Here is a 16980-nt window from a genome sequence, read left to right as displayed (position 1 = left end):
GCCGTTATACCTCTCTCTTTTTCTTTTATAGCAGCAGTTGTAATAGTTGTTGTCTTGCCTCTTCGCATAGTATATTCAAATGTTTTGCTGTGATACTTCTTGTGAGATTGAATCTGTATTTACAGTATACATGAGTATTGCATTCTTTACGGCATATATTCGTATTACGTAATACTCACTTTTATTCTCTCCCGGTTCATCCCTTATAGTGGGAAGGAAAGATATCCGAAACAACTTTGTTCGATAAGCAGTTACCAACCCAAGAAACTTTTGATGTCACATACTCTATCTTGACTCCTTATCTTCTAACTACACTTCATGTGACAGGTTAACTTAATTTATAAATTTAACATCGAAGCGGAAATTTCCTTCATGAATAATCTAACTTCAAAGTGGACATTTCCTTTCTAGGTAATTTAACATATCTTGCTACACTTCGACAAAAAAATAAGCAAATATATCCTCGCTTTTTATAATTTTACTCCAGTCGAAGCTCCCAGAGAGAAAGGGACCCCTTTCTTGGGGCTAACGCTTTATCTCTATATGAGATATATAGATATTTGAATACACCATTAAAATTGTTATTTACCTCTCAAACTTTGAATAAAATGGTTAAGAGCATGATTTTCTTCTCCCCAATTGACCATTTAATTATGTTATAATCTTTCTTGTGGTCTCTTGGTTTTACTAGATTCCAGGATAAGGATTCTTCTAGTCTGGTGGAGAATCCAGCTTCGTGCTGTTACTTGAGGTAACGTCAGGTGCACCATTCCCCGTAAAAGCCAGTGTGAGTTAGCCATATCCAAGAAATCCTATTTGGGCCGTGAATACTATGTAATTTTGAATATTTAGTCAAGGTTTACTTGTAGAGAAAAGTATCCTTATGCCATGTTGTCCTGACAACTCCTATACAGAGAGATCTGAGACATTCGAGGATAGTGTCTAGTAGGCATTCAAGTTCTCTGTTGTCTAGTAAGCTTTCAAGTTTTCGCCAATATATTCCTTTTCTATGTGCGTAGTGAACCCGTTCCAAATGTCATAAGAATGGGCCCAATGATTTTAGTAAAACTTAACTCGGGTCTTTAGATCTTACTTAAATTGTAGATTTACTAGACACCAAGGATCCAAAATTTGATAGTCATTTACAAAGATGTAAAAGATCTATAAAGACATTTATTTGTAGATTCTATTATAACGAATAGCGATTGCTAAACGGGAGTTGCAAACGCCACGTTTAATGAATAGTGCCGTTTCGTAGTTTTCTTTCTCTATCGTTAGTTGTCTTATAAGACTTAATAGTCTCTTTTTACATTCCGATTGTATACTCTTCTTAACCATTTCAAGTAAGACCAACCTCGTAACCCAGTTGGGATAAAGGATTCTTAAGATCTATCTTAATTTCTCTGTATTCAGGCTAAGCCGAAAACCGAGAGAGAGCATAGATATTGACGTTCGATATGTCTTGTGGTCGAAGTAAAAATAGATCAATTCCAATTTGTCCACTTCTTTATTTCGTGCATGTGTCATGACTTCGACACTTGACATTTAAATTTATTCGTATATTATTTTGGCTATGCAATGATTTCATGTTCGTATCCGTTTAAATATCAATCTCATAATGTTTTCGTTTTCGCTTACGCCAGTCAGATAAAAGCATATGATTCTACGTTCTCTCCCCAGTGCATATATGGAATAACCCTGCTTTTAATATCACTTGAACTTGGTTAATCGATAATGTATTTGCCAAACACAGTACCAACAATAGGTACTCGTTTCCCTATTTTTGTTGTATTCAGATTGAGGACTTCATTTTATGAACATTGACCTCGAAACTGTCTTAGTATTAAATTGATTGTATTTAGCAGAACAACGAGTTAAAATTTCCGAGGTAATGCTCAAGTTAAAATATATAATGAAATTATTAGGAAGGCGTTAATGATGCCATTAAAAATATGCCCCTTTTTTAACCCTTTAGATAGGAGACGATTAAGTTAGCATAAATTACTGAGGAATACTCAAACGCATAAAAATAATTAAAAATATATTATAAGAAATTTTCTGAAATACAATTTCATTTTATGACTTTGGTTATGACGCTAGTCAACAGACAATGGGCAATTATAATCTGATAAAACAAATAACGTTTTCAATGTTCGTCGGAAAGTTTGTTAGTATCTGTTCTTCAGATGCTACACTTCAATTTCTTGTTCTCTGTTAGTGGAGGAGAAATCCTTCACGACTGAGACAATTTTTATTTTTTGTTCCTTTTCTCCACATTAAAAAACGACCCTGGTGTCTAACTCTGTCCCGTGGGGAGGCATTGTAAATAGGAACAATATCATTAAATAGACATATATACAAACAGATTGAGAATGGACACATCAATAGAAACGAGCAAGTACACGTTTAGTCGGGTTACACAAACAGGCAAAATTATACATATTCTCGGATTAACAGATAGACCTGACGTTGTCTGGGATCGAATGAAGATCAACTAATGTTCCACCGTCTCATACTTTTTATTGTCATCAAAATAGGTGAAATCGTCCATTTTTAAATCACATTGATTGATTGCCTGTTCTAGTTGGGCCCCCAGCCCTCGCATTATACCGGGAGGAAGCTTCCCATGCCTCCACGCAGTAACTTAGTCCACAATACATGGTAGTCTACAGTACATTGTAGAGAATCTACTGTTGATTTTATAAAAGTAAATAATGACTTCAATTAAAGTTTAAACGCACAAAAGTCAAGTATCCTGCTACAATTGTGCTCTAAACACTAGCATTTATTTTGAACGCACCGCCGTCTTTTATAGAAGTAAAAAAAATATATATAAAAGTATACTTATAGAAGTACCTACAGTTAATTTTATAGGCTTGACCTTTCTGCTTGTGCGGTGATAAAACTTCTCAAATGCACTTGTGATGTTAGGTTGTATAAAAGTGTTAACTTTAGTCCAAATCGAAAATTGTTTAATCGGATTATTTCGATTATCGATTTTCGATACTTATCAGACGCATTCCCATACAAAAACCTACATAAGAACACTCACAGACACATCAAATATCTTCATGCGAAATTACTAAAAATCAGCCTAGCAGTTTTCCAGTCCATAGGGAGTACTCTCCCCCCTTTCTCTCTTACACACAGACAAAGTTTGTTTAGTAGTGACAGTAGATATATTGTTTAATGAAATTTACTTTTGTGATTGAAATGAAAATGAACAGTTACTAGTACTGCGCTTGTTTAAATGTCTCTCCCTATATTATCCACGTTCATTCACCATCCATTTTATGGACGGGCATAATGACTCATAAGCACACATTTTGTCATTATAGTCGACACATATTAAAAAATATATCAAAATGAACCTGAAACATATAGATAACTAACTATACATACCGTGTATTACCTTGTACGTTTTTAACTTGCAATTTCGTTTTGTTTTTATTGTCTTCCAAACAAAGAGAAATAACTCTGCATTGATGAATACAGAATTAATCCCCCTTTTAAAGATGGCCTCCGTATGAAAATAATTCTGACCTGATCAAATATTTTCTGGAAGGACTGAAATCGAATTTTATTTTATTCTTCTAAACAACGATCCGACAAAAGAACTAAAGTAACGAACAAGATTCAAATATTGATTTTATAGGAAGAAAACTGTAGATGACAAAATCGACTGGCTTAATTCCATATATTAGCTTATGTATATGTTTCATAATATCTTCTTAATTTTAATTGATACTGTTTTTACATATACCATTTCGGTTTCTCGTTCCCCTCACCCGATCTTTGTTAGGTGCTTTTTGTTTTTGTCGCTAACCATGTTCAGATGTCTAAATTCAGAACAAAAATTCCAGCAGACAAGAATGAAAGCGAATTATCCTTACCTGTGATAGGGCAATCCATTTTTTTAATCTGTTCTCTGGCCATGTTGATTTCCTTGCTGATGTCTTTGTTGCAACCACGGCTGGCCTTACTAATACAGTTCAGGAAGTTATTGCCATGTCTGCAGAGAGAAAGAAGTAAAATAACACAAACGTGATTTACATAACTCCGTTACGATTACAACAGACAAAGAATCGAACAACTGCAATACTCTAAAATAATCAGATTATGGCAGAGATGCTGTATTTGCCTGACTCTAAATCAAACTCGAAATATTACTTTTGAGGAACATTTCGTCAAGTAACAGCGATCATTATATTTAATAGACCTCGCACGATTCATATTTCGTACCTGCTTAACTTTCAAGACAAACATCGTAAAGACGTTGTCAGACGGATAAATCATTTTAGCTTTGCTAGAGATCCATACGGAATGGTGAAAACATTTATTTATCTATGTATCTACTATGACAGTGAAGCTGATTTAGTCAACGTTTGTTTTCCTAAAGTTTTTCTTTATATAAAAATTCCTCAGTTTAGGGATTGAGGTATGTTGAACAAAAAACTCTTCTAATTTATTTTAATTAAAAGCAAGGAGCCGCGGTATAACGGATAAAATGCTGAGTATAAATTCAGTTCTAAGTGGCACTCATCTAGAGATTGAAGGTTCAATTCTCAGTGGGAGCGATATTAAGAATACCATTGCGAGTTATTTAAGACTTCTATTTGATCATGGATGATAGAATGAAAGCATGCTATTCAATGTGGATTAAATGAAGGGTTCCGTTCGAAATTTCGCCAAGATTCCCGAGTTTGACAGAAAGATTTCCGAATTCGACAAGGTACGCACACAAAAGGTCGGGGGTTATATCGGTCGAAACGTTGCGAGATGAAAACTTAATACAAGAACAGCAGTCCGAATAATTTAAATAATATAAAACATCTAACACTTGGGCAAGTCTATATTGTACCACAAGGCCATTCAATATGCTACAATCCGAAATAATACCAATTGTCTATTGCTGTTTCCGGTTAATTTGGATTGTTCCTGTCATTGTACTTAATACTTGATCAAGAGAGATGCTGATGTGGATTGCGAAGCCCTTGTTTTGCCACAAACTCCTTTTTACATACGAACCATGTCCGTGTGTGTACATTCCTCTACACAATAACTATGTAAATTTTCAGTCTACAGACTCGAGATTTGACATAAGGGGTATTGAGATTTGGGAAAATCTTGTTAGTCGGTTTTTGGACAAAAATTTGGTCGTCAACGGGTCAAAGTTCAACGATTTAACCTTTGAAAACTCTACCAAACCCCTCCGCCAATTTTGGGTCTAAACACTTGAAATTTTAGATGTAGGTTACTTTGACATGGATCAGACTTTTTTTACTTGATCTGAGCCGAAAACAATAAATGTTAAGGGGTCAAAACAGGGGTCAAAGGTAAAATTTTTTTACCTCTGCAGTCTCTACCTAACTACTCAGCCAATTTTTGGTCTACACATTTGACATTTTACATAAAGTATATTCAGAGATAAGACAAGCTTTTAAATACGTTTTTGGCCGAAAATTTTGCTGCCAAGTGGTCAAAGTTCAAAAGATTTGACTTTTGACTTTTCTAGTAAACTATTCAGCCAATTTTGGGTCTAAACATTTGAAATTTTACATAAAAGGTATTCAGACATACACCAAATTTTTTAAATCAGTTTTTGGGCGAAAATTTGTCTGCCAAAAGGTCAAAGTTAAAAAAGTTGACCTTTGCAGACTCTACCAAACTCCTCCGCCAATTTTGGGTCTAAACACTTGGAATTTAAGATGCACGTTACCTGGACGTGAGTCAAACTTTTAATATATATATATATATATATATATATATATATATATATATATATATATGTGCACATAAATTTATGAACAGTAGGGCCCGAGCAAAGCTGGACTGAACTGCTAATATATATATATATATATATATATATATATATATATATATATATATATATATATATATATATATTGTATTGGTGGTAATTATTTGTTTGTTCAAAACAAAATATATAAGTGTGTCCACCAAAAGAGTGCTCAATGTTTAGACAGAGCCAAAATAAGTGAATATAGTTTACAAACAACTGGCTACACATAAGCATATATGTTTCAGCGAAAACCCAGTACGGGAATCGCTTCGACATAGAGAGATGTCCTTGGCCTGACGAAGCGATTCCCGTACTGGGTTTTCGCTGAAACATGTATGCTTATGTGTAGCCATTTGTTTGTAAACTGAATTCACTTTATATATATATATATATATATATATATATATATATATATATATATATATATAAACAACTAATATAAAAGATCTAACCAAATAATATTAAAAAATAATGAACAAAACGTCCACTTGTCTACTTGATTCAGATATAAATGCACCAAAATATTGTTTATGAAAGATGCCACTATGGAATTTACATATGTCCCTCTAGTGCAATATGGATACGAGATGCCTTCAATAAGTTTCCAAACTTTTTTTTTACAGGCATTTTTATAAATATCGTAGACTATTGAAAATTTAGTTTAGTTTTTGCTATACATCTTATGAGGTGACTGATTAATTTTTATGATTTCAGATTTGAATGAACAGCTATAGCAGGACTTGGAACACACCCTACTAAAGTCTGATTGTCACGGCTGGCCAGTTAAAAAAGATGCATTCTGAACGTGGAGACACTAAATTCTGTTTTAAACTTGTAAAACATGCCACAGAAACATATGGAATGATTCAGACTATTTTTGGGCCATCTTGCATGAATCAATCATCAGTTTTTGAGTGGTATAAGAAATTTAAGAAAATCAAGAAGTCTGTGAGAAATGATAAGAGGTGTGGGATGAGTAAGGAAGTCAGAATACTAGAGTTTTTTTTTTACACAGTGATCACCACTTATCAAGGACCGGAAGCCACTCAGGGATAAGGGTTATTGCAAGTACATTACGTTAGTGTGGAGATTTGATGAAGTGTTTATTTGACGGAAGGACCCTCGTGTATCTATAGAGACATTAAGTGCACAGTGTCATGTCAGTGTGGGAACTGTACACACAATTATTCGCGTGAAAGTCCACAACCTCACCCTTGTCACAGACTATTTAACTAAAATGGCCATCAAAACAATTCCCTACCCTTCCTATAGTCCAGACTTTGCTCCCTGTGACTTTTGGTTATTCCCTAAGCTCAAAGAAAACCTTAAAGGCTGTCGTTATAAGACATTTGAGGAGATGAAAGAGGCTGTGACGAGGGTCATTGGTACGCCCACGCAAGAGGACTCCCATAGGGCCTTCCAGAAGTTGTTGGAATGGTGCTGCCAATAAAAGTACCCGTACGAAAACAATCTGGAAACTTATTGAAGGCACCTCGTACGTTGGATTATTTATGGCAGAAGAACTAGAAGTAAAGCACAGTTAATATAAAATCTGCATAAGCAGCAGATATTAAATCAAAGTTCCATTGCAGTCGACAGCTTCACGTCTGGGCAATTATCAGCGAAAATGCAAATAGAATGAAAAACACAACTGCAATAAATAAGACGCTGTAATAAATTGTGAGACGTGTCACAGCTACATTTTATTATCTGAACCGAGTAAATATAACGCACCTTCTTCCAATGCTAAATTTGCTTTATTAGATTATTAGCAAGGTAACCCGGCGTTGCCCAGAATCCTGGATAAAAATAGAAGAGATAGGAATGCCGAGTCTTGTAACGGTGTCCCCAGTAATTACTGCCTTACTTGTTGCTGTCTCACCACGTTTTTGGTCAACTGCCGGGCCCGTGGCGCAGTGGATAGAGGTATTGAGTTTTTACGATTCTAGGTCAGAGGATTATTTGACAAAAAAAAAAACTTGCTGAGAAAACAACTATGGAAGGCAGTAATTACTGTGGATACTGTTACAAGACCCAGAATTCCTATCCTATTGCGGCTAACCACCTTAAGAAGGTCAAAGGATGAGTTGGCCGAAACGTGTTAAAACAACAACATGAACATGAGGATAACAATCTGAAAAAAAAAGAATACTCACATTATGAAGCTTTAAATTAAAGAATTTCAATGAAATGATATATAAAAATAAAAGAGATGTAGAAAAGTGTGCGTAATATATATATATATATATATATATATATATATATATATATATATATACACGTAGTTTTTGTTGTTGATATTTTTAAACGATATTAAGGTTAACGTCTCCGCCTCGGAGCGGAGATCCGGTGGTTTTCTTAGAAAGTCGCCCATTTTTTTTTATTTGGACGTATTTATTTATCATTTTTTAAAAACAGTAATCTACGACACGCATGTTTCAGTCCTACTCCTCTTCAGCGTAGCTTGACTGTTGTTAGGATACGTATGTATTTCAGTCAAGCGCCCTAACCCATTACGCTATGATGTCATAGACAATTTACTGTTTAGTTTTTATCGTTTATCTGTTTACGTAGTTTTTGTTGTTGATTTTTTTAAACGATATTAAGTTTAACGTCTCCGCCTCGGAGATCCGGTGGTTTTCTTAGAAAGTCGCCCATTTTTTATTTGGACGTATTTATTTAGTTATTATTTAAAAAAAAACAGCAATCTACGGACACGCGTGTTTCGGAGTCCTACTCCTCTTCAGCGTACCTTACCTGTTGTTTTGAAAATAATATATATATATATATATATATATATATATATATATATATATATATATATATATATATATATATATTGAGACAAGTGTTATTAAAAAGCACGGAATTTTTCTGTCTCACTATTTTCTTTTTATCTTATCCACTTCGACTCTAGTTCAATATCGCAGCATTTGGAAAAACATGACTGCCATCATTCTGAATTTCGAAGAATCATGGCAAAGAATACTAAGGTCTTGCAAAGCTAAAATAATATTAATAGATTAAAAATATTTGAAACATTATATCTTAAGACAAAAAAAGCCTCAGATAAATAGTGTTAATTACGAGTACAATCGAAATATTTTAAAATGCCCAGGGCAGTATATTTTAAATTTTAAATATGTATATATTTATATAAAATTAAAAAAAAATTGTCCGCCCATCTTACTCATAATACGTCACCACATGACCATAACAATATATATATATATATATATATATATATATATATATACACACACACACACACATATATATATATATATATATATATTTAGTAAGATGATTGATAATTTATGATTCAAATTAAAATTAAAAATCTTTTTCATAAGAAGGAGCACAACAAAGCCAATAAATTGTACGATCGTTTCGGAAACGATGTATTTATTGAGAAAGACATTAAGTCATGGACAATACTTTTAACATATAGTTATTTTTTAAACAAAGTCTCCTCATCAGCAAAAATATTGGGTGCTTTTTTAAATAAAAGACACCATAAATACACCTAGCATTCTTTAAGTGAGGCAGATGTATCTAGAAAATATTAAAATATAAAGGAAAATAGTTACTAATTGATGTCGATAAACAAAGTAAGAAAAGTTGAGAATAAAAATTAGAATAAAATTATAAAGCTGAATTTGGTTTAAATATAAGGTTATAATAAGATGTTTTTTTTTAGGAAATTTAACAAATATATATATATATATATATATATATATATATTTACCTTCTGATGATTCGCCTTTTGAAAATCGTAATTATTGTCAAAGCATTCATTTGGATGTTAAATGTAGCTTATAAATGCTTGAAATGTTTAATTTTCAAAGAGAACGCCAATGGAATATTTTTAACGGGTAGAATACGTTAGTAACGCCTAATTTAAATTAATAATAATAATGATCCAAATTTTATTAATAAAGTTATTAAATTATAAATTATAAATTATAAGATAGACTATTAATATATATATAAATAAAGACGAAACGTTGATGAACACATAATACGGGTTGTTCCTTTTTATTTCTCTATTTTGTCGGAATACTATTTCCATTATTTTCATATATATATATAAACATTAACAACATAATTTATACAACACAATATGCCTGAGGATGATGGAAGTATTCCTATGGAAAGCGCTCGCTAAAGAAACATATGGATTCAACCTAAACAATTTTCAGACCCCCCCCCAAATTATTCGGATATTGGAGAAGATAAAAAAGAAAATAGTTAAATAGAAAAATTACGTGCTTTTTAATAACACTTGTCTCAATGAGAATAGGCTGCACACACACACACATATATATATATATATATATATAAATTTGTTTTTTGTGTATTGATATTCATATTAAAATCCCTTTCTTCTATTTATTTAAAAAGAAAATACAACTTAGTTATATATGTGTCGTTGAACTGCATTTATCTGCAAAAGATCTAGCTAATCTGCATATTCTTTTAAACATTCATTTTAATTAATTCCCTAATAGTTTGTTCGCTTTTTTATATAGAATGATCATCTTTAGTTAACTATTACGTGTAATTATATTCATGCAGATATTCTACATGATTTATGCTTGCGTAATATTTGCGTAGAAAGGTTATAGTAAACACAAACCTCTTTCTATATTTGTATTTATGTATGCATATACAAATTTGTTTAAAACATTTTGCCTACGAAACTCTTCCGTCAGTTTTTAGTCTACAGACATGAAACTTAATATACAGGGTATTCGGACCATGCAAAACTTTATATTCGGGTTTTAGCCGGGGAAAATCGGTGAAAAAATGTGTAAATAAAAAAAATGAAATTTGCAAGGAGGAAGTTCGAATGACGGTATTACGAATATGCATACGTGACGTAATAGCTCTTGGTTTATATTTTAATTTTTTCTTTGCAGTAAACATGTTTTCATAGTACAGTCATTAACGTCAAAGGAAGAAGTAAATCGTTAACTAAACGTTTTGGTTTCGATTCTCGGTGGTGGCGCACTGTTGTATAGTGGCGTGTATGTAATGGGAACAAGGAAAAGTAACGAGACATATAACGGAGGATGAGATATTTATATAACGGTGTACACGGCGACGACGGTGAGACAATTTCTTGGCAATTTCATATTATTAATAGGAGAGATATGAAATAGTGGACAGTTCTTTTTAACATGAAGAAGGAAATTTATTATTGATGATGGCGGACAGACAACATTTTGGATGGGTGTTTCATATGATGTTCATTTACAAAGACGATAGATAAAACACATTACCTTTTGTTGAATGACAAACGAGGACAAAGGCTTGCTTATAACATTTATCCCAACTGGATGAGAATGGTCAGGTATTCTATGCCTTGCAGAATTACATTGTCTTAACGAATGGCAACACAAATCAGCTTATTTATTCAAAATGAATAGATGTTGTTTAACCAAAACAACCGGTTGGTAGAATTCTAGCGTTTGTTTATTTAACAGTAAGGATTATATTTTTTCTGACCACATAGAGATTAATTTCATCCCTGATGACTCTAATGAATATTAGGAATATTTTTATTTTACCATATCTAGCTCGGGACAATACTGGATTAGAATATGTAAAGTTTGTGAATATACTTTTGGTAATATCCGAGTATTAGCCGGACAGACACATATACAGAAAAAATACAACACAGGTCCGAGCAGTATATCTTTTAAAGAGTCCAATAGACTACAAGTGGGTTACTTACAAGCAAATTGCAGTTTTGTTGCTCTGTGAAACCGAACTGCTTTGAATGAATGAATCCAAACATTGGCTGACCTTTGCCACATCACAGTCGGAAGTGACCCAGGCGACAGCTGAAAATACAAAACAAAAATGAAATAAATACTTTATTAGAAATATTAAAACCATTAAAAAAACGTTAAAAAATAGAAAAGAAAAAGAAATTCGTGAAGTTCATCTGTTCAACGTGTATGTTAAAAGAATCTCGAGAAACAATGCATATATCTTGTACAAATGACTGCACATGAGATGAAATCTACGGTCAAACAATAGTTGCGTAATCCCCAACCACACTTCTCTTGAACTAACATTGTTTGAGTCCTATGGCAAGGAGAAATCCAGGACAACAAGAAACAATTTAACAGTTTAAGCAAATAAAAGACTGATGTTATGTTTTCTGAATCTTTTAGATGACGATAGATAAATCATATATTAATACGATAGCGTGTGTGTTCTTTTGTGTCACGCTTACATCGGGGTCGTTTAATTGTTATGTTCTTCTATTTCATGTCATTAATAATTTTACCAAGAATTCTTCAAAAGTTTTGGTTTTGGTCTCAATTATAGCTGATGGCACTTAAATCATCTAATTTTTTATGAATAATTTTATCAAGTATTTTTCATAAGTTTTGGTTTCGGTTTCGATTATAGCTGAAGGAACACCGATTATATATATATATATATATATATATATATATATATATATATATATATATATATATATATATATATATTAAATAAGTTTTTATTTCGGTTCCGATTCAAGGTAATGCATCCAAGTCATATGGATATATTTTTTTTATTTTTGAATTTGCAACTTTATAATATATAAAAATCAATAGAACATTAACTCTATAATAATATATACGAAATCTGCAAGAATTAAAATATCATATTTAAGCGTACTTTACGACCGGGCTTTGCCGGGCGTTCGTGCTAGCTTAGATATACACTTTTGCAGTTTTAACAAAAAAAAAAAAAAGCTACAATAATATCAGAGCATCTCTATTTACACTGAACATCTACCGAATGCCAACATCAATATATTACGTATGAATGAGTTCCCTGTGGAATTTCCTCAGGTCCCGCTAGTTTGTATTATTTAGATTATTCAGACTACTGTTCTCATCTTGTGTGTTATTCGTACAACATTTCGATCGATGCAACCTCCGACCTTCTTCAGGTGTATCTTATTGAACTCGGAATTCTTTCTCTTAAACGCAGAAATCTACGCGGAATTTTGAACGGAACCTTTTATTTGATCCACGGTAGTAGCATACTCTCCTTCTGTCAGCCATGACTGGGTATAACTCTCAAGTAATTAGAATTGTAATCTTAGTATAACTCGCACTGAGGATTGAACCTTTAAACCCCAAAACAGCGTCACTTAGAACTGAATTTTATCTGGTACTTACAGATCGTTTCAGGGGTTACATCGGTCAAAACGTTGCGAGAATAACATTCAAGATGAAAACAGTAGTTTGAATAATTGAAATAATACAGGACGTGCAATTCCGTATTTTTTCTTATTTTCAGCTAGATTGAGATTTTAATCAAATCCATAGCGAGAGGAAGGAGGTTATATAATATACTAGTCAATATAACGCCAAAGTATCGCAACCACGCACAAATAATAAGAAAAAAAATGCATCATTTTTTATGGTTTTATTTCAGGTTGGGTCTACTCTACATCATACGAAAAGTTGGACAAGATTTGAGTATGGGAAAGTTTCAAATTTCGAAGTTGAACATTTTCAACATACAAGTCCTTTTCAATTACGTTTTAAAACACCAACTCAATCACTTTTCATGATAGCAAATAAATCCTGCATTTTTACCTATGTTTTCAGGGTCAATTTTTCACATGAGATTATTGCCAGTGATGTTGAATCACCCCTTATACCGTATCTATGGTTACCAATACACTACCCCGATTCACATAAGTCATGTTTTTTTTTTCAAAATTGTTTACACTTCCTCCTCCTCCTCATCCTCATCATCTATGACTGAAGTATTTTTCATATTATCACAGTTGCCATCTTGGCAATGTCCTCATGCACTGGTACATTCTAGTCCATACCTTCTGCAGGTACACCTTAGGGTATTGCACCCTTCCAAACAGTTACAATGAATCATCTAAATTAGTTCACTTGGAGCATGAGTTTTGTCTGTCATCCGAGCTTAAAGGATATCGCAACGGGTAACATTTTTCTGGTAGTGTATCATTTTAAAATGGAGGATCATATTGCAAAATTTTCAAAATTATTCGCAAATAAAAATCTGAAGGGAGTTATGTGCATATGTGTTCCCCCCTTTTCGTTAGTGTGGAATTTGCAAACTGATGCAACACACAAGTCGTGTAAGGAAAGTGTACGATGAATGTGACTAGCATTTCTGCCCTCCTTTACCTCCTACTTTTCCATGTTGGAAGGGTTTGATTAGGTGGAGGATTTAACCGCCAATTTTGTATAACAGTTTTAGTTGGTGTCAACATGAATTCGACGTTACTTACGTTGTTTTTTTTTATTTTATTGGAGGGACGCCCCCCCCTCCCTCGAATATAATTTTTCTTCCTATTGGAAAGTATGAACTTAAAATTACTGAACTCCATTTGTTGAATTATAATGTTATTTATTATGTTCTCTGCAATTGTGGAAACAAGTCAGCTAATAGGCTATGGACCTACTATTTTGGCAACCTTGAACTACTGTCTCTGAAAGGAATTACAGGTTAAGCCTTTGTCATTATTTGCGGTCAGTTTTTGACACGTCAGCCATAATTGGTTTATGCGAGTTTATTTCTCACAAGTTTTACTATAACAAGAATATTGGTTAGATTTATATTTTCTGTCCTCAAATAAATTACGCACTCTGTGTATTTACATTAGCATTTAGCGACAGCTGTAATGTAGGTTTTTTTTTTTAATTGGTTTCTTTTAAAAGGATGCCAAGATAGATCTCAGTACAATCGAGTGGTTAATATAGAAAAGAGAAACACTGACTTGCTTGGCATAAAAAAAAAGACAAGATCAGTTTATAAACACAAAAGTAATGAAATAAAAAAAGAAATCCGAGAGCATAAAAAACAAACACATAAGAGTAAATGATTTGATTTATGTAAAATACCTACAGGCTTTCATTATCAGACCAATTATTTGTGAACATAAAACTAATTATTTTCTTTTTCGTTGCCGTTAAACATAAATCCGTTTCAATTACAGCACTTTTCATAAGACACGCGAGTAAGGTGATTCTTTTGGGTGTGTCTAAGCACCCGTTTAAAAGGCGCTGTCCCACCGGATGTTGATAAAGCTTAAAAGAGTGATAGAAATTAATTAATGAAAGATTGTTTCTTCGCATTAATTATTACAGTGACGTTAAATATTCATCTGCCACCCATTACTTAATAAGCAAATGCCTTTGGGTCAAGATCAAAGTGTAGTATCTGTTCTTCAGATGCTGCACTTCCATTTCTTGTTCTCTTTTGATGGCGGATCAGTCCTTCACGACTGAGACATTTTTTTATTTTTGTACCTTATCTCCACGTTAAAAAAAACGACCCTGGTGTCTAACTCTTTCCCGTGGGGAGGCATAGTAAATAGGTACTTAATAAGCAAACAAAAAGTAATTAAATTTGAAAGAAAACAAACGGTCTAAAATACAGGATCCAGTGTTTAAATTGTTCGGTAGTGTTTTAGTTGCGTGTGTGCGTGTGTGTGCGTATATGTGCGTGCGCGTGTGTGTGTCTTTTAAACAAACTATGCCTTTTTTTAAATATATATTTTTTAATTCAGAATAAAAGAAAGTAACTCTGCATTAAGGAATACAGGAATATTACCCTCTTTTAAAAAAGATGGCGTATGTATAGAAATAATTCCGATCCGGTCAAAGTATTTTCTAGAAGGATAATAGAGATTTCATTTTATTGTTAAATGCGTTGCAACTATTCATCAAAAGAACTGACGAACAAGAATCGAATACTGATTTTGTAGGAGGAAAGCTATCGATGGCAAAATACAGAAAGATACTGAATTTATTATGTGTATTTTGTTTTTGTTTCAGTCTATCGAAGAAATTCACAAGAATAACAGCTACATTTAAAATGCTATCATACCTCTCACAAAGTAACTATTTTGATATACGTATACCTCCGAAATACATTGATTATTATTGTCTATTTAAAACGTTCGAACGAATCTTCACTTCCCCATTGTCACTCAACTTTAACAAAATTGCAGTAGGTAATAAATATCATATAATAAATATTTCACCAACATATTTAAGCATGTTTTACTACCAGTCTTGTCCGGTAGTAAAATACGCTTAAATATATTTTCATTCGTGCAGATTTCGTATTCATTATTACAGAACTAATTTGCTATTGAATAACACACACACACACACACACACACACACACACACACACACACACACACAAACATATATATAGTACTGATTTAAAAAGTTGTAAAAAATGACTTGCTTGTCATAAGCTAAAATCGAAACCAAAACATTTAACGCTCCAGCCGTGTTCCCTACTGTTTGAGCTATCAACAGATAGATAAGAAAGATCTAAAATAAAACCACTTCAAGCTATGAATGAATTTGCGCATGTGCAAAAATACAAATATGTCGACAAGTGTAAATGAACATTTTGACGTTCATCTTGCCGACATATTTTTGTAAGCATTATTCATTCATCAAAGCAAAGATTTTACTCGTTATAAATCATCCTTGGTGTATGATTACTATTTCTTGTTAATTTCAGCGTTATGTGATCAGTAGTTTAAGAGTTTATCAGTTAGATATTTTCACACAGACACGCACATACATAAATCTGTTTTATTTATCTAGATTAATGTTTAATTAGAGAAAATAAAGTAAACAGATTTTTTAAAAATCCAAAGGTTGATAAATCCTTCCATTTACGAAAGTTGATTAATTTGCAAAAAGATTTCTGGGTTATTAATTTGCTTAAATCTTTGATTTTTAACAAAGAATTTATCCTTATTTTAATTGGCGGTATGCATTCTCGTTTTGATATCAAATAACGCACTGAGTGATTGATATGATGCATGGCAGAGAAAAGCAAACGAGCCTACCGGATGTTTTCCTGTTTACCGCCAAAGAAACGCGGCGAAGCCTAAATTAGAACAATACAAGAGGTGCACTAATATATAAATAAGCTAAACGATGCTCGGTGTAAAAACATCAAACAGGAAAATGATAACAGCACGCAACCTCTTAAGAATTTGTACACAAATGCAAACACTTGAAAAAAATATTACGCAGAACAGTTCGGTAAACATACTTCATAATTAAACAACATGTCGGGTTCGAGTCATGTTGAGCTTACCGCATCACTTTCACAAATACTTTTGGGAAAAAGGTATCGTATATCTT

The 16980-nt window shown here is 32.8% G+C and overlaps 1 protein-coding gene across 1 annotated transcript in view; it reads right to left on the bottom strand.

Moving 5' to 3' along the window:
- LOC145254748 (uncharacterized) overlaps positions 1–16980 on the bottom strand; it is a 96295-nt gene that overhangs the window by 2296 nt on the left and 77019 nt on the right. The window contains exons 2-3 of the mRNA XM_080113490.1: positions 11544–11652; positions 3894–4012 (exon numbers count right to left, since the gene is read on the bottom strand). Of these exons, the coding sequence (XP_079969616.1) occupies positions 3894–4012; positions 11544–11652 (228 nt within the window). The remainder of the gene's footprint in view (positions 1–3893; positions 4013–11543; positions 11653–16980) is intronic.

This window comes from Euprymna scolopes, chromosome 3, assembly GCF_053919585.1.
Source record: "Euprymna scolopes isolate OS-2025 chromosome 3, ASM5391958v1, whole genome shotgun sequence".
Lineage (NCBI taxonomy): Eukaryota > Metazoa > Mollusca > Cephalopoda > Sepiida > Sepiolidae > Euprymna > Euprymna scolopes.
This window is presented reverse-complemented; position numbering and strand designations above follow the sequence as displayed.